General features: G+C 49.0%; 1 protein-coding gene across 1 annotated transcript; it reads right to left on the minus strand.

Annotated features, from left to right (window-relative positions):
• Positions 1-13,845: 13,845 nt before the first annotated feature.
• Positions 13,846-22,181, minus strand: LOC130254933 (collagen alpha-1(XIII) chain-like). Its single transcript, XM_056495067.1, has 3 exons — positions 21,763-22,181; positions 21,265-21,579; positions 13,846-13,980 (listed from the first exon to the last, which is right to left on the minus strand). Exons 2-3 carry the CDS (start codon positions 21,565-21,567, stop codon positions 13,846-13,848), a joined length of 438 nt encoding a protein of 145 aa, XP_056351042.1. The 5' UTR covers positions 21,568-21,579; positions 21,763-22,181.
• Positions 22,182-23,851: the final 1,670 nt, after the last annotated feature.

Consider the following 23,851-nt stretch of genomic DNA (forward strand, 5'->3'; position numbering starts at 1 on the left):
GTCACTGCTCAGGCACTCTGAGCATCCCAGCACAGCACCACCACCAGCCCAAGCCAAGCACAAGGCCACAAGCACAGCACCAAAAAAAGTCCACAGGATGCTAAGATCAAAGCAGACACCAAGGTGAATCCTCACAGAAAAATTAAGCATTAGTCTCAGTCTGATAGCAGAGTTTAATCACAGATGCCAAGTGCATCTCCAAATATCTCAGTTCGTTTCAAAATAAGGACAACAAGAGCCAGCCAGCCTCCAGAGCCAGGAGAATCTGATAAGGGTAAGTGGGGCCTTTGGCATAACCACAGCCAGCCCGTTAGGCAAATTTTTAACCATAGACAAGCAGAAATATTCTGACAAACATTTGGGAGAGCCCCTTGCAAAAATAAAGGAAGGGCAAGAAAGGGTCAAGAACAGATGGCCCACACAGTGCTGGCTGCACCCAGGACAAAAAGAGCACCTCTGGCACTGCCAGGGGAGAGATGATAGGATGGCAAATGCTGGGCAGCACAATGCTCATTTTGGGCAGGCATCCATGGGTCAGCCAGCTCTTCCCAAGCAGCAAACAATCACATTTGTCCCTGCCATGCTGAAGCACTTAGCACCACAGAAAGCAGAGAAATCCGGGCTGGGAAAGACTCCCAGGGTAAGCTCACCCAGTGGGTTTTTATGCTTGAAGGCCCCCCCAAGGTTTCCCAGTAGTGGTGCAGACCCCTGGATGGCAAATGGAAACCTTATGGTGGCAGGCTCATTCCACTCCACCACCTTCTGCCAAAGAGCCAGAGTGCCCCCAGGCTCCAGAAAACCACCAGCCCAAAACCGCTGTTCCTGACTATCCCCCTTTCTCTTCCCCTTCTGCCTCCCCTGAGCAAACCAAACAGAGATTAAAGGATTCCTGTGAAATGAGAGTGACACGAAACTGAGGAGGGAACATCTTCAAAGCAACCAAAGGAACAAAAAGTCTGTACCTAGCCCATTTGGGCAAATATTTCTCTAACCTGTTGCTGTCCTCTGGGGATAGTGAAACCACGTGCTTCCCCAGTGATCCAGTCCAGGCAATACCCAAGCCCTGATTCATAAGGCCATATTTATTATCTTTCTTAGAGACTACCCAAAATTTCCAGTGGTGTTGTTTAAGTCAGTCAGTGACCTCTGATGCACAGCAAATTGAAAGAAGAGATTTTTTTCATTTCTCCCCCTTTTGCGGTTACCTCACGTATTTGATGTCTGCTGTCCCATTCCTCGGTCTTCTCTTGTCTTTAGACTAAACAAAACCTAATTCTTCCAGTCTCTCCGCAGAGGCCATGTTTTCTGGACCTCTAGTTGTTCCCATTGCTCCCCCTCAGTGGCCTTTTTGCCTCTTGAAAAGTAATTCTCAAACAGCAACCACCCCTCCAGCTCACTGCATGAGTCAAAGGCAGACAACTTGGTGAAGGCAGAAGGCATGGTGTCTATTTACCTTATCCACAGAGTTTTACTCAAGAGGGAAAATGAGTTCCTCCCTGTCACCACCTCTGCCTTGCTCTCATGTTCTGACACGTCACTTATTCTTCATGAGCCCTCAAAGGCTCATTTCTTTAAGACGTCCTCGCTGTCGGGTGTGACTGGTGTTCATGTTCTGCTGAGGAGGACAAGGAACAACTTCAGCCTTTTCTTGGTGTCCTTGACAGTCCCACCTCACCCTGGGCTTTCAGATTTTCATCGTGCATAGCCATTCATTTTAAATCCTTCCAGCTTTGCTTTCTTCCTGCCTTGAATTTCACCTTGCTGAGGACTTTGTGATATTCTTTAGCTGATCTCTTCCTGTAGCTCCTTTGCACTGGGACAACTCCAGCTTGTGCCTTCAACAGTTTCTCTGTCAGGCTGCTGAGTTTTCACAACTTCTTCCCCAGCTCCTGCTCTCCAGGGGCACTACCCCACCAATTTCCCATCTCCTTCTCTGTTTTTGAAATCCACCTCAAACACCTGAGCACCAGAAGCACCTCACAACTCTCAGCCTGAAGACACATGTGCCAAGTCAAAAAGGTACCACTCCAACAACCTTTAGCAGATGTTTGATAACCTCCCTGGAACTCCCACCCCACATCCCCTAACACATCCTCTTCCACTCCAGGAATAAGAAGGCGGCATCTGAAAGCTCTGGAGAGATCCAAACCAGTTTGAAAATTGCAGCTGGTTGTTCAAGAGGAGTTTCTCATTTCTGCACCGAGGAGCTGGCCACTTCTTCAGCACTCAGCCAGGCCCTGCACAAGCCCTATTCCTCAGAGAGCTGCAGAATTAGCAAGGAACCACAAGGAAAAAATGGCCAAAGTAAATCATGGCTGGGTAAAGCAAAAACCAAAATCCGTGGCATTTTTACTTCCTGCTGAAAGTTACAATCTCTCTCATAATGTGGTTGTCTGGGGAAAGTAGAAAGTTGGACCTTACTACAGCTAATAATTATTTGAATAAATTCTCTGGTCATGCACTTCAAATGAAAATGGCACACTTTATTCACTTGGCAAATTGCATAATTCATTTTAATCCTATATAACTTTTGCAATTAACAGCTAATTTTAATAACTAGCGCACTGTTACTTTTTTCTTCCCCCCTAATTCTTGTTATTTTTCTCTCTTTTCCATCTGCTAACTCTTTTCTTCTTCCTTCCTCCTTCCAAAATACTTTGCAACTTTTATAACAGCAAATTCTGTCACCTACCCAGGGACGAACAAAAGACCATTGTGCTCAATTTATCTTTTAATAGACTCCTTCCTCAAATACCTCACGGACTGCCAGTACTGTCTTCCAGACCCTGTCTCACACCCTTTTGAGTTATGAAAATGTTTGGGAGGGTCTTTCCTTTAGCCCAGACATTTTTCCACCCCGGATGATTGATAGCTCCCAGTTACCACTAATTACCCTATCAGCAGTTGGACATGAGCCTAGCCACAGTGCTCTTCCTCCAGAGGCCAGCAATGCATCCCTGTCGCTCGTTATCGTCTTCTTCAAGGATGGAACAAACTGACTAATTAGAGACACCATAAATTCTTCCTTCAGGCTCTTCCTGATGCCTTGTTTCCAAACAGAGCATGTGGAGGAGAGTGGGGCTGATGCTAGTCCTTTCAAAAGGAAAAATGTGATGGGCTTTACGAGCCTAAGTGGGTTTGCTCAGCGTGTTTTATGGAGCAGAAGAGGAGAATATTCATTCAGCCAACTCTAGCTGATGCTTTTTAGCACATCTCAAGCTGGAGAGGTTGGCTTGGCTTGGCTACCCCCTGCCCAGTGGGAGCCAGGCTGGGGCAGCAGGCACATATGGAGACAACCTGCTCTGGCTTGCAGGGATAAAGGACTGATGGCTTCCCTTACCTAGAATGAACTGAGCGTGCAGATCCCTTCCCTGCTGCCTCCAGTGCCAACACCACATGCACAGCAGACACTATGGAGAGATCCATCCAAGTGGAAAGGCAAAGAAGGAACCCCAACCAATTGCTGTCTCCCACTGAGCATGGTCTGGAAAGCACCTGTATCCTCTCATCCTCCCAACATGGCAAATTGGACTCAGTAAGTTTGCTAAATTCTCTCAGGACCTCCATCTTATTTAAGAGGGCAAGATTTTTTCTTATTTAAGCATACAGGTGGTTATTTTTAAGGTAGTGAGAAGTCCCATTATAATCTCAAAAAGAAAAGGGAACACAATGAAAATGGACAATAAATACTTTCCCCTCTCCCCAGAGCAGAGAAAAAATAACTTGGAGGAAAACCAAGCAAGTTTAGACATGAGTTACTCTGAAGCTCTTCGTCCCAGACAAAAGGAAAGACCCTAAGGGCACAAGGGGAAAAGGACATTATATTTAGAGAGAAGTTTCTCCAAAGTACATGGGCCTGATGGTACACCTGGTAAAAAAAATTTGAGGCTCCTCAGCCACTGCTAAAGAGGCAAATACTATCAAAACAGGAAACTCTCACTGTTCTAGAAAATAAGAGAGTAAAGAGAAGGAATGAGAACCAAGGTCTCCAACAGTTTGCTGCATGGGAAAGGCAGATTAAAAAAACCCATGTGGAGGAGTGGGAATGGCTGAGTGCATGCCAAACCATGTGGGCTGGGGATGGCTCATGCCCCACACCAGCCCTCCAGCCAAGAGTCACATGTTTGCAGCTTCCATTCCTACAGGGCCTGAGAGCCACTTCCCATCACTGTCCCAACAAAATCCAGGACCCTGCCCATTAAGATACAGCTTAGTGCAATAGCAGAGCACAGGGATCTAATCAGGATGGCCTTGGAATTCAGAGAGAGAAATATCCACCACCACACTTGATAACCCCCATCTCCACCTACTTGCTCAGAAAATAAGCATTCTCTATAACCACTCAGGTCATCCATAAGCATGAGATCACCACACACATGAACTGGGGACAAACTAAAAAACACAAGGCTACACCTTTCAGAACAAAAACACGTTTCTTAACCTCCTCAGTTCCTTCTGTTTTAAGCCCACATTAAATCACATTGCACAGGGGATGAGAGAACCTCACAATACCACAGATTCTCCCTGGGTTTCAGAGGGGTCAGAGCCAGGTACACCACTCCCTGTTGAGCAGAGAGCTGACACGTGGCTCCCTCACTGTGACCAGGAGAGTGCCACAAACCTGTAAGCCCTTTTGGGGTTTCAACCCCTCTTTCATGTGTGTAGCACTTGTAGGGTCTAAGAGGAAGTTAATCTGTAGGCAAGGACTGCCATTTTGGGAGACATAACTACTCCCTCTTTGCTGCCAGAATCCCTCTAACAAGGAGCTAATATTTAAAAACCAAACAAGAAAAAGGATTTAAAAAATCCCATCCCATTGTGTTCTTCAGCTCCGTTAGGGACGAGGCCAACTCCCAGCAGCTGCTGTTGCCTCCAGCAACATCTCCTCCCTTGGACAGCAGCAGCAGATGACAGAGGAGAAGGACAAGAAAAGAGCAGCCACCAGGATCTGGCTGCATCCACCCAGTGCTGCATTCCAGTACCAGGTTCAGCCTCTGGAAGAGCCCTCCCAAAAGGTCCTCTACCTGCTGCTGGTTGAGCTGCCCAGCAAGGGGAGCCTGGTATGGATGGGACAGCTGGGTGGTCCCCAGCGAGGCGGACACACTGCCCGGAGCAACACCAAATCATAATAAACAAATCCCTCGAACAAAGCTCTGTCAGTTCAGATTCCAGTTCAGCTGATATAATCTTCATTTTCTCTTTGAAAGAAAGGGGGAAAAAAAAGAAAAGCAAAAAGAAAAAAACCAGACATCCTAAGGGAGAGGAGTGAGGCAAGCGATGGGTTGATACTGCCCGTGTGTGCCTCAGCCCCCCATGTGCTGTTAATCAGCTGTCCCACCCCAGGGAATAGGCTGATTTAATTACTGCCTGCTCACACAGTCTGCAAAGCTGCTCGCCCAAGACATTGCATGAGGGAGAAACAGACACTGAGTCTCGGCAGCCAGGCTACAACAGGACTGGCAAGCAGAGCAGGAATCATCCCAGCCCTGGTTTGGGGAGTGAGGGGTTGAATTGGTCCAGGGAGCCCTTGCAAGCGGGCTGTCTCCCAACCCCTTACATGCAAGAGGTAGACAGCATCAAAGGGCACATCAGAGAGGCTTGGGCACTGCAGAGGGGATGGATGCACCTTTCTTCTCTCTGAAACACAACCTTATTTTGAGGGGGAAACCACATACACACTATGGGCAACGAGGGGGTTTCCAGACTGGAAAGGGCAGAAATATTCAGGTGCAGTAAAGGGCAGATGCCCAGTTACCAGGTGTCACGTCACAGCCCACTCCTCTCACCAGGTGCATGGCACAGACCTCACACATGGCACATCTCTCCAACCCCTCTGGCTGTCATGCTGCAGTGCTATACTGGGATGTTTGAGCATCATTCTAACACAAACAAATATTTTCCAGAGCTTCTGCTTCACAATGAATTCATAACGTCAAAGAGGCTGTGCACAGACCTGGTACAGCTCCTGGAAGGGGAGAGCTGCATCAGGTGCACCCACCTTCAAAGTGCCAGACAGTCACTTCGAGGGGGTTCAGCACGAGGTGTGGGTTGCTGCTCTCCCACCCGGGGACAGTCGGGAGGTTTAATAATTAACGGTGAAGGGTAATTAATGGTGAATAGCCCACGAAGGCAGGCGCAAAAAGCATCGCTGCGTCTTTAACAGCTGCCAGCGATGGGAAACTCATCGGAGTGCGTTCGGAGGGGAAGGAGGTTAAGATGATTAACTGGTGCTAACAAGTTTAGGATGTGGAAGAAGTATTTTCTTGGACGTCCATCAAAGAGAGGATTGAATGTTCCCCGGCGGAGGGGGGGCGGTATATGTTTAACAGATGAGGTTTCTGCCTCCCGAGGCCCGCCCAGCCCCGCATGATGCAACCTCTCCCTTTTACAGGCTGGCTCTGCCCCTGTACCATCAGTGTACCTGCGAGCCCGGCCTGGCACCAGGGCTGAAAGGCGATCCGGGGGAAGGAAAGCCGCCCCTCCCCTCTTCCTGTTGATCTGCGTCCTGGGACACCCTCGGGCAGGATCAGCCTGGCCCTTGGTCCCCACAGCAGGGCAAAGGTGTAGGCAGATGCCCGGAAAAGCCAGCAAGGAATCGGGTATCACCACACTGAAAGCAGAAACCTCGGAGAGGACGGCTCCTCTGCATCCCACTGCAAAACCCCTCTGTGCCCCACCACGGGGACACCAAACAGAGCCATCTTACCATTGGCCAGGCCAGCACCCCACTTTTCACCTTCCCCATCGCCATCAGGCACATGGCAGCTCCCAACGCTGGCACCGAAGTCTCGCTGCGCACAGCGAGCCGCGGGTATTTTCAGTATTTTCAGTATTTCCAGTATTTTCAGTATTTCCAGCGCTGCTCGGCGGCTGGCGGGCGCCCACGCTTTGCTGGGCCTTGTGCCCCGCCGTGGGGCCTGGCTCAGTTCAGCCAGGCTCAGCCAGGCTCAGCCTCCTCCCAGCACGGGCAGCACACGCGAGGACACGCGGACGTGCGTCAGCGGCTGACGCAAACCAGCCCGGCCATGTGCGCCCAGCCCAGGCCTGGGAAAAACCCTCCACCCCGGTAGCACGCTCAGGCTGCATCACAGCCGTGGCCCTACAGTAGCACAATGTGCTGGTGGGGTTTGCTCAGCCAGCTGGGATGGTTTTGCCTTGCTTTGTCAAGGCGTTGATTTATGCCCAGCTGTACCATATACGTCGCGAGCGCAGGCACGCGATGGTGTAAACACTTCCACCGAACATCTGTAGGCAAACCCATCGAACATGCAGAAGCTCCCTGCTGCAGCCCTCGGTGCCCCACAGGCAAGCCAGCCCTGCATGTGAGATGCCACGTGCCACTGGATTGTTCCTGGATTGTTATGGACAGTAAAGGTCACATCGGGATCATTGCCCGCTTTTATCCTGCCTCAATCCGTGCTTTGGCCGGAGCACTTCAGGATATCTGCTCCAAAATCTTTCCTTCAATGTCTTTACCTTACTTGAGGAACAGGTTAGTTTATCCCAGAACAGCTGTATCAAACAACGAGGGCTGGGATATAACATTTGAGCCATAATACACAAGCACCATTAAAGTTAATACTTGTGTCACCAGGACTTGTGCACACCTGAATATAAATGTTTACCTGTTTGCCCCTTTAGGCACAGCTCAGCCTCCAGAGAAGAAGTCCCATAGAAATTCCATGTCTTTGGAGGAAGTTCTTCCTACCTTCCAGCCAGTTTAAAATAAAAAAGGCCAAAAATAAAAAGTTTAAAATAAGAAGGCATATAAAAGACAAAGAGGGGAGCCTTGGGGTGTACAGGAAACAGGCCTGAGCATGGCAAGTGGGAATTATGTGAACAAGCAGATGGGTGTAAATAACCAGGCCACTGCCTATCACTGCTCCAGATCACCTTCCTTTTTCAATGCTTTGGCTGTTTCTAATCATATTTTGGACAAAGAGGTGTTTGCCATCCTAACTCTACTGCATGATAGCACCACAGGGATGCTTTGAGCTCTCCAACCATTCTGCAGCACAGGCCACACTCACAAGTGTATTAATGGCTTACACAAGCCCTCCTAGTCTGCACTGAGGCAACAACAGCAGGATAATTAAAATCAATTAAACACTCCTTAATAAGGTCGGTTTAGATCCCAAAAGCAGACTAAGCCGGATGAGTTGATGCTTAGAGGTTTAAGGAACATCCTTTCTCCCTCTCCCCATCCCTCAGCCATGGTTGTGGCAACATACAGGTGACAAAAGCAAAGGTTGGGGTGACTCCTCAAGCCACTCCATTTAAGAGCACAGCAGCCTACATGTTCAGAGAAAGAGAGTTAAGTGACCAAACAAACTATTTGTTTGGTTTTTTTCCCCTGAATTGTTCATCCCCATTTATTCATAACTGCTCACAGAATCCATGGAATTCATTGTGTGGTTTGCATCTTAAAAACAAATGAAACAACAGTATGTCTAAACCAAACAAACCCCAACCCAAAATACAGCCAGCAGCCCAGGGCGCATGAGCAACTTTCCAGGCTGAAGTGTGTATATACTCTGGAGGGCCCAAAAATGTGGATGGGGGAATATATTTAAATTTCAGGGAATAATAGAATTCCCAGGAAGATGTCTTACAAAGCAGGGGGAAAAAAAGGAGGGTAGCATTTAAGCAATGATTATGCTGCAATTTTTTTTCCAGATGTGCTCCGGGGGTGGCGTGCCAGAGAATCCCGTTTTCTGACATGGCAATGCACTGCTGTGGCTGCAGCAGTGCTGGGTGTCCATCTGCAGCAGCCCAGGCACTGCTGCCTCCAGATCCCAGCTCTCTGGCCAGTCCTTCCAAGGGAAAACACAATTCAGAGAGCTCAGAGCTCTTGGCAAGGAGCTGCTGCTTGAGACAGAAGTCCTCTTCTCCAATTTTTTTGTTAGTGCTCGTCACGTTGAGCCACTTTCAAGGCAGAAAACACCTTTTGCACAGTCAGCATAGAGAGCCACGCTGACTTACTGTCCTCAAAAGGGGTGAAATACAAAACCATAACATTTCAACCAGTTCAATGCACCTCCTGACAGTGAGGCCACAGGGCCAAGGGTGTTCCATTGCACCCTCCCACCTCATCCTCCTCATGGCTCTGAGCCAAGGCCACTGACACGTCTTGTGGCTGCTGGTGTTTAAATAGCTGGAGTTGACCTTTCCACACCCTCACCCCACACCAGGGATCCCAAATACCTCCTTCAGCTCTCAGGACTCACCAGTGTCTCCATCTTTTTAACATCATGGAGCATGTACAGCATTAAGACACTGGCAGGGGTTGCACAGAAAAGCCAGGGCTGCCACATCCCTGGAAGTGTTTGAGGTCAGGTTGGACAGGGCTTGGAGCAGCCTGGTCTAACAGAAGGTGTCCCTGCCTGTGGCAGAGGGGTAGAACTAGATAATCTTTTAAGGTCCCTTCCAACCCAAACCAATCTGTGATCCTATGATCTGTCCAAGCAGCCCCAACAAGCTGGAAAAGGATCATGTTAAATACGACAGTGAGAAAATATAAAAGCCATGAAAACAACCAACAACCTGGCAAGAGACAGAGCATCTCAGCTGGGATGTGGGGAGAGGGCAGCATTTGGGCACTGTCCCCCTTTTTGGCTCATCTCCACAGAGATGTTGAGGAGAAGATAACAATTCCCAAGTCAGAAACGGATGCATCCACCTGGATTCAACATCCTGCCTGTCTGCTGCAGGGCCAAGGCTCAGCCCACACTGCCCAGGAGTCTCTCTCCTTGCTCCAGCCTTCCTCACCAACCCCTCATCTGCTGCTTTTCCAAGCATTTTTTCCTTCCTCTGCACCTGTCTGTGGGAACAGGCACAGGCTGGGATGTGGGAAATGCACTTCCCATCAGCTGGAAGCCAACACCCCACTACAGCCCTACACTGTTTCTTGCTGGCCTCATCCTCACCTTGGCTCCTGCAAGCTTCCCTGCAAGAAATGCCAACAGCAGCAACAATTTTGAGCTGCAGCATCTCCTGCTGGTATTTCTGTCAAGTCAATTGCAGCTGAAGGGTGACCAAGAAGCTCTCTCTGTGCCCCATGGTGGGGCAGATAGGAAACGTGGGTGAAATTTTGTATGAGAAGGAATGCCCAGGGGACATTCCTCTGCAAAGCCTCAAAGACATTCCAGAGAAAACATCAGTTCCTGGCCATTGCCAAAATCCTTGCAGCTGCCCCACACCATCCTCCAAGCCCCTGTAATAGCAGGTTTGTGGCAGGGCTGTGCAACCTTCCTCTGACTGCCAATGCCAGTCCCTGGGAGCCGCCTCCTCCTGCAGCCCAGGTCCCTCCTCTCCCCTGAACTGCCACAGGGAGGGATGGAAAAGTCATTCAGCATCCCCCTGAGCTGCTTCCCTGCTTGCACGGCTGACCGCCCCCAGCACCGCAGGCTCCCAACCTGACCGAGGAGAAACCAGACCAAAACAAGCACTGTGGAGGCAGAAGGAAAGCAGCCAGCCTTTTTGTTTCTTTTTTTCTTTTTTAAAGGGATATTGAAGACCAGAGCAGAGAGCCAGCACAGTGAAAAACAGCCACGTGGGGACTGTGAAAATCAGAGCTGAGGAGAAGAAGATGGGAAAGAGCTAATAAAGAGAGTCACAATATACAAAATACACAAGCGCCCACCTCTGCCAGGAAAGCTGTGGGAAGGGATTGTGGTGTAATCCCTGGCTGTTTGAGGCTGCCCAGGCAGACACAGTCTGGATCTGCAACTGGATCAAGATTAGACCAGGAAAGCTTAGATTTTTTTTTTTCCCTGTCAACCTGAAACAAAATGCTTTCCCCTTGCAGCATTTTTTTACTACATGGAGGAAATTAAGGGAGGTCAGTTGGCTGTAAGAGGATCCTCCAGCCTCAGGTAGCTCCTGACCACATCCACACACCATATGGAAAAGCATCTGCTCAGTCCCAGAAAAAATTCCCAAGTCACATCCATGCATGCAACAACCTCAGACCAAAACCTGTGCTGAGCTCCCTGCCCACACTTGTCCCCATCCCAGCAGAGGGTCTGGGGTTGAAGAAGAGCTGGGTACAGTCATTGCTGCCATTGAGGTTTCTCCTCTCCAAACTGTACAAAGTTGTCCCAGATCCATCTAGCAGTAAGTGGGGACAGAAGGAATGATTGAGGTTATCTATTGAAGGGAACAAAGTCATTAATTACCCAGATAGGTTATGCTAAACTTGAGGGCTGTGTCCTCCCCACCAAGACACTGCTGGAGAAGCCCACTGTGACCTCTAAAATCAAAAAACACGATGCCAAGGATCAACATCCACAGGTAGTCACACCCAGCCCAAGTGATCTGAAGTAGTCGCTTTCCAGTCAAAAGAAACTTCTATTTCCTTATCGTTTGCTATAAATACAGCTGTGCTGTTTTCCTGACCATGTTATTTCTAGCATCCTTATCATAGCCACAGCACAGTCACACACTTCACAATCTTCTTTTTCTCCAATTCCCAGCTTTTTCAAACCGTTTATGTTCACAATCCCATCTGTTCTGAAGCTCTTCCATGGCCCCAGACCTCCACATCCGCACGAAACAGGTCAGCAAATGAACTTGTCTTCCTTTTCCCCTCCTCTGCCATGCAGGGACCTGACTCACAGCTAGGGATGAACTCAAATGTCACTGATAAACATTTATTTTGCTGAGGAGCACGATGTGTTTATAGGCAGTGAAGTGGGCCAGTGAGAAGCAACAGGCATGCTCCAACTCTTGCAACATCTTGACGCTTCTGAATACCTTGGTCTCCCGCAGCAGTCATATTGTCTGGTCCTTGGGGCGTTTTAAACACCAGGGGAAAAATGCACAGAGGAAAAGGATTCCCAAGGTCTTGTGCTGGAAGAGACACCACGTTGAATCGTGGTCAGGTGGCCTGCATTGCACCAGACTGGAGACCAAAGGGAAATACCCTGTAGCAAAAGGTCTAAGAGGAGACAACAGCTGGCTGAAGGTGCCTTTATTTCTGTACTGCTCCAAGCCAATCAAAACTTCACCTGCCATAACATCAGCTTTAGATCATGGTTTCATTTCCCTCATCTGACAGGATGGGAGAGAATTTCATATATAGTTTCTGTGTCCATAGAATATCTGACAAAGCCAAGCAAGTTTGACAGGTAAAAAGGAAGCCTCAACCCTTAAGAGACCCTTATGAGATATTTATTATTACTGTCCTCCTGAATCAAAGCTGTTATTCAGCAATACTATGAGTTAATGGAATGAATGGGCACCTAAGAGTTATGAGAAATCCAGCACAGACTGCTGCCAAAGCTTCCCAAGGGATGTGGGTATCTGTAGCCAAGTGTTGTGATCTCGATGCTGACATACCTGGGTGATTCATCTGTCACACAGGTGGTGTAGGAGTGACATGCAGATGGCCTTAAAAAGGAGCAAATCTCTTTTTTCTGTGCTCTGCATTCAAGTTCTAAGTTTCCTTCTTCAAGCTGGCTCAGAAACATCAGGAGGACATTCACTCCTGTGGTTTTATGGCATTTATTTGTCAAGTCCAGGCAAGAACTTAAAAATGGAGGAGGGCTGTGATTTGTATTCCCATTGAAGGGAAAATGTTGGTATTAAAAATCAGCTGAACTCAGTTTTGATCTGTTCTTTTGAGAAATGATACTTAGAAAACATTTTATTTGTACCGTCTTTTAAATTTAAACCAAAATTGCTCCCGTTGTTTCTTTCTGGGACTAAAAAGAAAGTCCAACAGTTCTGATCAGGACTAGTCAAATCAGGCTTTTTCCAATGTTCTATAGTTCTGGATCCTGGATTTTAGCTCTTTTCCACCACAAACCTGTACAGCTTTAACTCTTGCTTTTACAAGCTGCTGTGTTGCAAATCCATTTTAATCTGTCAAGAGACTGAAATATACCTCCTATGTCTGTACAAACCTAAATGCAATGATTTTGAGACCTTACCTTCAGCAAAGACAACCCCCTTGTAATTTTATTCACCCTTATCCCAACTGTTGACCACATTTAAATACCCTTTGACAAGCACAGTGCAGATACTGTCACACTGGACACCAAAGAGAACCAAAGGAGAAACCACTGAAAATGGAAATGCTAATCCAGAAATAACTGTACCTGCCACCTTATTTGCAAAATGTCACCCAGTTTGAACACACAGATTCAAATTCTCCCAGAACTTCAGCTTTGGATGACAGTGGTAGCTGGCACTTCTTTATTTTTTCTAGTCAAATGAATCAAAGACAATGAGGAATGCTGAATGATTCATACTCATGGAATGAAATGCCATTCACAAACGTTTTTTCCATAGCAATTTGCCACTTATTGTATTGAAACCACTTAAGAAGATATGTCTCAAAGAGCCTTTTGATATTAACATGATTAAAACCATAATGCAATTAGGCAATCCCATAATATTTCTGTATGTTATATGAGTGGGACCACAAGTGACCACTTCATTCAAGCCCATCATAAATGGCTGCTTCTAGCAGAAGGCTGTTAATTCTTCAAGATGCCTCAGATAGTTGTAGAACACCAAGGAATTCAAATCTTCTCACCCTAGAGGCATTCTGGCTCACCAAAATTCAGCTTTGGTGTTGGATCTAGCCTACATTCCAAAATCAGGCATGAAAGATGCACTTCCTAAGAGCTCCTCTGCCCACTTCAAAGCTGATATCAAAAATAAGTGGGAACACTGGCCCTCCAGATGTATCCTTCTCTCTTTATTGGCTATCTAGACATCCACCTGGATATCTATCTCTTTTCCTCTTGCTCCTGTCACATTTCCACATCAATTTCCTATGCCTCCAGCAAACTGTTGTGCAAGTGCACATCACTTTGCATTCACACATTAACAAATCCTTCAATGAGATGCAGGCAGAAGAGTTTCTGTCACCTCCCAAAGTGGCAGCTGTCCCAGATCCCTACCTGCCGGGCAGTTGCAGCGCTGGTGCGTGTCTCGAACTTCTCGATGTCTTGGCAAGTGGAACTTCAGTTTCTGCCAAGGGAGGGAAAACAGAAAAAGGATTAATTTATGCCATTGAAACCAAAGCCTCAGATTCTTGAAGAAGTGGAACTGGGAGGGGATGCTGCCCAAGTGGAGATGGAAGAGACAGGGCAGAACAGTTTGGGAATGAAGAAAGGCAGTAAAGTTCATAGTCTTTAGCTAGAAATGCCGGGTTTGATTGAAAGCAGGCCGAGGGAGTTTCGTAATGGCCTCCAAATGTGGTCCTCCTGACAGGCATTACAAAACCAAGAGCCAGCAGTGGCAAATAAATGGGTGACTGTGTCCTCGTGACAAAGCCACATATCTCAGAAGACCCACTCAGTGGGCAGAAAATGAAGATCTGAAGCAGGTCCTCTTCCACCCTGCAGCAGACTCCTTATGCTCTTGGGGACACCTGGGTGGACAGAAGGGTCCCACTGCAAGACTGTGCCTGAAGATGAACTGAAAACAGCAACAGCATCCCCTGAAATCTTCAGATGCTGTGAAACTTAGTTTTTCCCCCAAGGGAAACACAACAAAACCAATCAAGAGCTTCCACAAGGTGGAATTTTGTCACAATGTTCATTTCATGTATTTGGATTCCTAATGGTGCCAGTGTGTCAGTCTCTCGCTCTCTGGGCCCATCTGTGTCTCTCTTGAAAGGCAAATAAACCACCTGAGGTCACTGCATCTTCCCTCACTGGGAACATCAACAAAATTAACCCATGTCCTGAGCAAAATGTGCTCCAGGGGCAGCATCCTCACCACCCCTCGCAGACTTTATAAAATAACTGTAATTTAGTGAAAAAAATACAAATCAATCAGACTAAGTTATTCATTAATGCCTGAAAATCACATTTGGTTAATGATTTGGGAAGGCTGAGCTGCTGGGGTTCCTAAGCTCTGGAATCACTCTTTCTTCCCTCCTAACCTTCAAGCCCAGCTTCCCATCCCAGTTGAGCCCTCCTATTTTTGAACTACTTCACAAATGGGCAATATTTCAAAAGAAATAGCCTTATATAGGGCACAACAGAAGCCCTTGCCCAAGATCATATAGAAATTGCTTAATTTTCACAAGTAATTGAGCATCTACCTGCAAGAAGGCATCAGTTTGGGGAAAAATTCTTTTAGAGAGGATAAAAGTAAATCAATTTGTTTCTGTCTGGGATGAAGGAAGGCAGAATTGGCTGGAACATTTCCATTTTTTCACTCTGAAAGGACTGGCTTCCTCACTGCAAGTCAAAAGAGTAACAGTTGTTGTGACTGACTAGAAATTAAATATTTTCAGAGCTTTATTTTGCATGGTAGACTGAAATGTTTTGATAGCAAGTCGATTTGGTAACAGGGTGAGGAGAGGGTTTTAGGCAAGGAGAACTGCCAGTTCCCAGAGAGCATTTCACTGGTGTTTACCTCCTCAGTTAAAAGCACAGATATGCGAATCTCTGCGTGCTGGGCACGTTCCCACCCTGCTGCCACCCCAGATGGCACAGCTCTGCTCTGCAGCACTGCCTGCCTTCTAACTGCTGGTGGTCAAACATGGCCACAAGTAGGACAGCAGAGCCTTTATCTGGACACTCACACTGGTATGTGGACACACACAGCCCCATTCCCATCTACACACATGCCAACCAAAACATCCCAAAATGAGACTGCCACATTTGGGTGGCGTTCCCATGCTTGGGAGTCAGGCTCAGACAAGGAGGGGGTGATGGTTTGCAAGAGCAGGAGCAGAAAGCCATTTCCTAGCCAACAAGGGTCCAAACACCCTGGCTGCACCAGGGGCCTTTACAGGACACAAATCTGCAAGGAAACACGGAACAGATCCCTGCCCCACCAAGTGCAGAGGCACTGGAGGGGCTAAGGAGGAATGGCAGAGTTAGGCTGTGCTGCAAGAAGCCTTGGCTGGGCTGCTGTGCAGGCTTACAAAGAGAGGAGCAGCACAACTGGACAGAGAAGTGATGACCCAGCAGGACTTGAGCATGACTGGGAACGGAACAGGGCTGATAACATTTCCCTGAGGCTTTATCTGCAGGGTCAAGGCAGTGGGAAGACCTGGGACAACTGAAATAGCCTTCTCAAGGACAGGGGCCCCTGAGGAGGGAGGTGCTGGTGCTCCTGGGCAGGCTGGAGCACAGCCCTGTGCACCATCACCATGCAGCCATCACACACTTTGCAGCATTTGGACATTCTCCCCCATCCCTCGTGTCTCCCTCAAGCCTGGGAGCTCTGCACATCCCCAAAGGACAGTGGTGCCATGGGATTGCTCTCCTTTAGTGGGAGGCAAAACCTAGCAGGGATTTAGGATAAATGCCATTTAGCCTGGCATTCATTCTCCTGCAGAGTCTATTAAACAAACACTGCCACAGAAAAAATCCTTGGCTCTTGGAGACCTCAGCTCAACTTTGGGTGGAGATGGTGAAACAAAACAAACCCCCTCCTCCAGCCTTTTCTGCTTCCCTGGTTTCCACTGTGCAAAATATTGCCTGGTCCAACACAAGAAGGTGGCTTTGCTCAGGAGAGCAAACCAAATGTACATTGTACCAGAAAAGTCATTTCCAAGAGAAAACTTTCATTCCCAGGCAACAGAAAACCATTCAATTTTAGGGCAAGGTTGGCTTCTGTAAGCAAAATTTGGAAGAAGGTAGGCTTTGGGAATCTAGAGTATGCAGTCTCCTTCCTGGGATCTGGGGTTTGCTTTTTCACCTGGGGGATACCTGGAGCATGTAACATCAAGAGCAGCAACAGAAAGGCTGGAAACACTTCCTGTGGAGGGGATTGCTTTGTCAGCAGAGCCAGCTTGCTGTCGTCTGTCACTTTATTCAGTGATGTAACAGCTGCATCTTCCCCCTGCACCACAGCAAGTGGCTGGAAAAAGCCTTTGCCAGCTCTGGAGCCACAGCTGATCACCTCCGTGGATTTAGGGAGCCACTGCACACTGCTGAGTGTGAGGAAAGGGAAAATCCCTGGAACACCTGCTGGGAACGGGCAGCAAAGTCAGCACGGGCTTTTCCCATGGCTTTCTTAACTCACCACAGGCTGACAGGACAGGGCTGACATGGGTGGACACAGCAGCCACAGCAAGACCACTTCTGACACTAAAGGACCGCGGCTGTGGTCTCCTAAACCTTGCAAGAGCCTGTTTTGGATGGGCACTTGAGATTAGGTGAGAGGGAGGGCACTTCTTCAAAGGGGGCAGATTAATAGCTCTTTAGCATTCTCAGTTGTTTGCAGTCACCCGGGGAGGTGAAATCATTTCCCACCACTATCTCCAACAGCTAAGAGAAACACATTTTAAATAGATAATCTATTACAACCATCAGGAGGATTTCAGGGGTGGGTGGTTTTGTTAACTCTTATTGTTTTGCCTCCAATTTGCCCGTTTTTTCTTAAAGGACCAGCTCCTGGGATCATGGGACCATGTGGCACAAAGCAAAAGTGAGCAGTGAGTCCTCCCAGATGGAGGAAAAAGCTTGGAAATGACACCACCTAGGCACAGGGATTGGCAAGCAGCTGAAAGGAAATAGGACTCAGCTACCAGAGAAGCTGAAAGAAAGATGCAGATCTCATGATTGGGAGGTGAAGAACACTAAGCTGAAGATGTAGGCAGGGGATGCTTAGAGCAAGCTTGAAGACTAGGAAACAATTGTGCAGTGTGCTTTGAGATATGGAATAAAAGAAGCGGGGGAAATGCTTCAAATCAGGAGGGAAAGGGTTTTCTGGTGTCCCTCCTTTGCCTTCATAAGTAAGGAAAGAGTTCCAGGGAAATGACACTGCTGGGAAACCAGTGAGGATCAGTGCTCCCTCCCCATTCACAGGCACATTCCTGAATCCCTTCAGAATCACTAAAGCCACAACAAACACCTTCAACAGAAGCCCCTGAGAAGGCTGAGGGGCAGCTGATCTTCCCCCAGGGTGCACAGGATTACCTGCTGCTGCATCACACATACACATTTCTATCTCTACAAACTCACGGATACTGGGAACAGCACTGAATCCTCCTGTTCTCCACCCTGATGAGTTTCTGGCAAGTAAAACAGCACCAAATGTTACCCAGCATGGGAAAGGACCTTGTTTTCTTCTTTGGAAAGCTTTGCCTCTCTTGCAAATACCGCTAGTGAGTTTATTTGTGTTCCTTGTATGATTTTATGATGTCTCATAAATGCAGAGGAATTCGAATTCCTACGTGGAGTTAAAGCTCTCCCTGTACTACCTGCTTCTGGCCCGTTCAGCACAGATGTTTTTATAAGAAAACCTAGTCAATTTGAGTCTGGCAGAAAATTCCCTTGTGGTACTCGCCTACACCAAGCAGAGGTTTACACAGTAGCAAATGAAGCACTGGTCAGGCTGCTTCTGGGAAAGCATCAGCCGCCCTCTCCTCGCTCCTCCTGAGCTGAGATGGAAACTCTGCCACAGCCAGCCACCAGAGCTGGAAAACCAGGCTCTGAGATGGAGAAAACATTCCCACCAGCTGCCTTCAAATGAACATCTAAAGCAAACCAACCCAGCTCCTCCCCCTGCCACTTTGCTTTATTTGTGCGTCTAGAAGAAAGGCCCCTAAAAGGACTTTGGCAATTGGCACTTCTCTGTGTGGAATCCCTTGCAGGCCCTTGGGAACACAAGTCATGGCCCAGACTGCAGGGCATTATACCCTCCAGGTTTTGAGCACAACCTCAGAGCTCCTCTATCAATCCTCACTTCACTTCTTCACATCCCTCCAGCTCATCAGCTCATCTCCACAGCCACCAGAGCTAGAAACGTGCTCCTGTGCTGTGCCTCCCCTCCCACCTCCCCTCCCACCTCTGACCAGCTTTTCCTAAAGCTGGGGTTCCTTTAAAGCTTTGCTGCTTTATTTTGTGATGGATAACACTGAGCTGGCAGCTGTGAAACCCATTAAGGTTGAAACACCAGGAAGCTGTGAGGATGTGGCAATGAGAGGCGGTGAGGGTCTGAGCAGGGGGAGATAAATATCCCACTTTCACGTCCATCACAGCAAACCCATCTGCAGCCCCTCTCCCCCAGCCATGGTCAGCACAACTTATTTTGCTTTCCTTACTTATTTTCCACCTATCCTTTCCCTGTTCCCTTTATCTACCATGTTTTGCTCCATCCTTGCCCCTCACCAGTCAGTCCAGGGCCCCATTTCAGATATAATGAAAAGGAAGACCAGAAGGATTTTTCTTTCTTAATCAAAAGCCTCATATGGCACAGCACCATCTGTCCACCAGCAGCCCCTAGCCCTGAACCTCGAGCTGCTTGGTCCATGCCAGTGTGTGTGGCTGAGAGTGGAGATGAGGTTTAGATTCTTAGCAGAAGTGGGCAGCACAGCTGGCAAGGGTCTCCTCCCCAAGGGACAGAGCCCTCCTCTCCCATGGGCATCAGATCTTCACAAGTATAAAGGGACAGGAGATGTGGGTCAGGCATCCCTCCTCCTCCACGGTCTCCAGCACTATTTTCCAAGCTCTTTTTGAAGTTGTGGCCCAGGATGGAGCTGGTAACACTGGTGGTACTCAGGAGCAAGTGCTGGCCCCTCAAGTTCCTGTCCTACAGCTGCTCCCCACCCTGGCTGCAGTGGGGACTGTGGCCACGCCCAGGAGCACAGGAGGGGCTGCTCAGGAAACAGGGGTGCTGAGACCCCCATTTCCTCACTAAGCTGAGCTATAAAAAGGTGTAAAGGTGCCAGTGCCAGCAGGACACGGGGCCATCCGGCCCCAGGCACCAATCCCGGGAGGACTGAGGTGGCACTTCTCAAATCTCAGGAGAGATAAACTCCAACTTCCCAGAAGACTCATGCCAGCAGCAACAGAGGGATTGCTGCACTCATCCCCTGCCTGGTGGCTGGGAAGGAGTCCCTGCATCAGAGTGCAACCACAGGGCACAGATCCAATCACTCAAAACACTTCTGCCTCCCCAACCCCCTTTTTAAAGCAGGATATTGCCCCACGGACCCTGTCTTTCCCTTATTCCTCATCCAAAGAGGCAACTCAAAACCCTATCTTTCAGCTCCTGCAGTGTTTGTTAGCTGAAGGTTCACAGCTTTTGGCTGCATACCCCAGCAGATCCAGGGACTGCTCTCACAAGACCCATAAACAGAAGCAGAGCCTGTCAGCTGTAGGTTTAAACTCCTCACCACAGACTTTCACTGCTCCTAGAAAGCAGGAGGGGGTCCAGGTCACCCCAGGTGCCAGGCAGCACTGCCCAAGGCAGGTCCCAGTAGTCAGCACTCTGATCATCCCATTCCTCACCTCATTTGGCAATAGCAGCCCATGAGGGATTTTTCTCAGATACAAACAGTTTTTGGGCTAGCCCCAGGGATCTCTCCAGCATGACTCAAGCCAAAGCTAAGTAAACAGAGAAAAGGAGAGGTGGGTGGAAATGGCTCTGGCCCTGAATTTCACCCCAAAGCCTCTCCTAGAGCTGTGGGAAGAGGTCAGTGGGGACCTGTCTGGAGAGTTCAGAGATATGATCCACCATCTGCTCCCTGACACATGTCAACACCACTTCAAAGCCCAACAAGGCAAGGAATACTCATGGCAGCCAGGGTAGAGGAACACAGACAGCCCCCAGCAGCATCAACACAGCAAAGTAAAAGGTGTCAGCCACAATGATCTGTGCTTTTGGGCCCTCCTTATTGATCTGCTGATGCCAGTAGCAGCATTCCCCCAACATCAGAGGAGAGCCCACAGATCCAGTGGAGTTTGGATGGGACTCAAGTGAGTGTAACACAACCATATGCTCTGCATTGATGCCCTGGCAGTACCAGAAACCGTCCTGGCAATGCCAGTGTGCGTCATTTTCCTGAGCCAGGAGCTGTGGAAAGGGTCAGGCCTGGTACAGCAGCAATGCCAGCCCATCACAACACTGGTGTGCTGGCAATCACCTCTTCCCATAGCCATGCTGGCTGTAACATGCCTTGGCTGTCCCTCTCCTGGGGCTCAAACCCATGCTGAATCCCCAGGTTTAACCTCTAGCTCTAATTCTAACTCTTTCAGCATGCAAGACTCCCGAAGAGAAGGGCTGGAGGTTTTTGCCTCCCCACCAGGACCGGGGATGAGGTTTTCCTCTTTGCAAAGTGCAAGTTTCAGCCACAGCATGGGCTGAGAAGAAGAAACACCAGGTAAGTTTGAGAGGTGGGAGGGACCCGAAGGAACAGGGAACAACCTAGCAGCAGCATCACTTGTGAGGAGATACATTTTTAAGGAAGGGGGGAAAAAATGGATAACGTGACTACGCAAGAGTGCACGTGCCTGAAATCGATAACACGGCAAACTACACATGCAAAACGAAAAGAACACCGACCTCATTGAGCAGTTGGTCAACTCTTCCCAAAATAGCCGTCTCCATTTGGTCTGCTGAGAGCCAGGCAGGGAGCTGTGCGGGTCTGCCCGCTTCCAAGTGGGACACGCGGGACTGCAGGTCGGAGGTCCGAAAGTACAGCAGGAGGCTGAGCACCAGAGAGAGCAGGGAGACGCCGGGCAGCCCCGAGCCCAGCAGCAGGGGGAGGCGGCAGCATCTCTCCCCATCGCCGCTCCTGGGGGGAGCCACACACCCCCTGTCAAAAGCTGCTTCGTCGACGCCTTTCCAGCTCTTCTCCTCCAACATTCCCTCCCTGTCCTGAGAAACAATAAATAAATAAATAGAATAAATAAAGCCTCACTCCTGCTCCGAGAAGCACAATCCAGAAGGCATAGGAAAAGAACGTCGAAGTCGGTGGCAGCAAATCACAAGTGACAGCAATAATGACAAAAGTGGACTGGGGGGGGGGGTGTCTTTAAAAAATAAAAACAAACCACACACACATAAAAGGGGTGCAGAAAAAAGGGATCCAACTGCAGCAAAGAGTGCGAGGGGGGGAAAAAAATAATCTGATCGAGATTGAATTTTTTTTTTTTTTCCTCCTGTATTTCAGTCTTTTGGTTCGCTGGTAAGTTTTTGATTCTTTCTAAGCTGTCAGTTTCAGTTCCTTCGCAGACTGGGCAGGAGCTCGCACATGAAAGTCCCCATTAGAGAGAGGTAATTCTCAGCTGCTCCGGCGACGCTGTGCTCTGGCTGATCGTGGCTCCCCTGTAACATGACACACTCCCTCCGAACTACGGGGCTGGGATGAGCGAGCTGCGCGGCTTCCCAAAGTAACCTCCTCTGCTCGCCCTCTCTCTCCACCTCTCCTCGCCGCATGATTTATTTATTTATGCAAAGCGCCGGGGTGGGATCGGGCAGTGGGACGCCCCTGTCCCGCTCGGTCCCCAAACCACCTCTCCGCCGCCAGCCCTTCCCTTTGAAGTGACTCTCGCCGAGGTTATTTATAGTGGCAGGAAAGAGATTGTAAAGCAGAGGCTGGGCTCGCACCAGCCTGCGTCTTCCTTTCCTCCAGGCAGCCGAGAGCGCTTTTATGGGATGGTACAAACGGGCTGCCGCGTCCCCCACGCCATCCCGGGGCACCGCCAGCGGGGTACTTGGACCCCGGTATTTTGAGGAGAGCAGCCAGGCAGGGCGAGAAGCAGAGGGAAACATCTGGAGACAAGAGCTGGCAGCTGAGGGCTCTGCAAGAAACAAGCGAAGGGCAGCAGGGAGAAACACCCCAGGCGGGCGAGCTGCAGCGCAAGGGGGGAACATCTGGGGGCTGATCTGGGGGTACAACCTGCCAAGGGCGTTCAGAGGAACTGATCTGCTGAGGCCCTCTAGTGAAGCAGAACTTCCCATCATCTCCGTGTCCCACCGGGCACGGGGCACCAGACAGACAGTCCCCCTTTGGCAGGGAGCAGTCTCCCCAAAACGTGCCGGAGGGCAGCTCCGAGCCATGCGTCTGGGAAACAAAGCCTCCTTCTGTTCTTCAGGAGCAAGGGAGGGCCACCTCTCCCAGTTTTCCTGAGCAGGAGATACAATATTTTATCCTCCGGGGTGACATGCAGGCTCTGCTGAGCCCCTGCCTGTCTGTCTGTCCATTCTTTCGTCCTCTCCTTGAGCACGCTCAGCGGTGAAGCAGCACAGAGCTCACCGTGGTGCAGAGCCATTAAAACCCAGGCAGTAAATTGGTCTCTTAAAATCTGGCTCCCTTGTGGCTCTTTCGCTGTCATTTACACGTTTTAAATGAAGATTTTGCGTGCAGTCTGTGCTGGAAATTAACTGGCAGAGAAAACTCGTATCCATCTCTGGCTTGGTCTCTGCTGGAAGAAATGGATCTTCTGGGAGCAGGTTAACGCGAGCTGCTTCTCCTCCACCAAACTCTCTTAGGGGCCGGTAGCACACAGCCCCAATTCTCTGAATGGCCTCATGCCTTTCACAGCCACTCACTTCCCAAAATGGGGTTTGAGCGTCTGCAAGGCAGGAAATCCTTTCTTTATTTCTTTTGGTGGGTTTCTTGTCATCTCGCTGCTCAAATTTGCGCAGCTGTTCCGGCACGCACGGAGAACACCCCTCTGACGGCTGCAGCCTTTCAACAGTTTCTCATATGAGCAGGGCAGAGATGTGTAACCCACAGAGCCGGGGCACAAAGGGTGTCTATTTGCTTAGGAGGTGTAGCCACCCCAGTCTCCTGCCCCCTGCCCAGTCTCTCCCTCTGCTAGCAGCCTATTTCTTTACAATAAAAAAAAGAGAAGTCTGGCTCTGCCAGAGGTAAACCACAGTCCATGGGAGTTACCCAAGATACCACCTGCAATCACAGCAAATAAGTAGACAGAGAGAAATGAAAGGGAGATGCTTACAGGCTGATGATACAGTGTTTGAAAAGCAGAGATCCTCTCGGGAAAACACCAGCTAGCAAGTGGTGCAGGGTATTCTAGAGAGTGCTGCAGTACACTGCCTAAAGACTGGGGTTGAACTGCAGCTACCTGCCTGTGTTATACAAACTTTTACCTAAGGCTGTCTCTCTTTCCCCCCTTTACACCAA

Source organism: Oenanthe melanoleuca, chromosome 6, assembly GCF_029582105.1.
Source record: "Oenanthe melanoleuca isolate GR-GAL-2019-014 chromosome 6, OMel1.0, whole genome shotgun sequence".
NCBI classification, from domain to species: Eukaryota; Metazoa; Chordata; class Aves; order Passeriformes; family Muscicapidae; genus Oenanthe; species Oenanthe melanoleuca.

What these genes read in the sequence shown, in the direction of transcription:
- LOC130254933 (XM_056495067.1), bottom strand. Translation starts at nt 21,567, where the DNA reads ATGTTGGAGGAGAAGAGCTGGAAAGGCGTCGACGAAGCAGCTTTTGAC. An exon ending in TTGACCAACTGCTCAATGAG is followed by an intron (nt 13,981 to 21,264) that starts GTCGGTGTTCTT and finishes CTCCCTTGGCAG; the next exon opens with AAACTGAAGTTCCACTTGCC.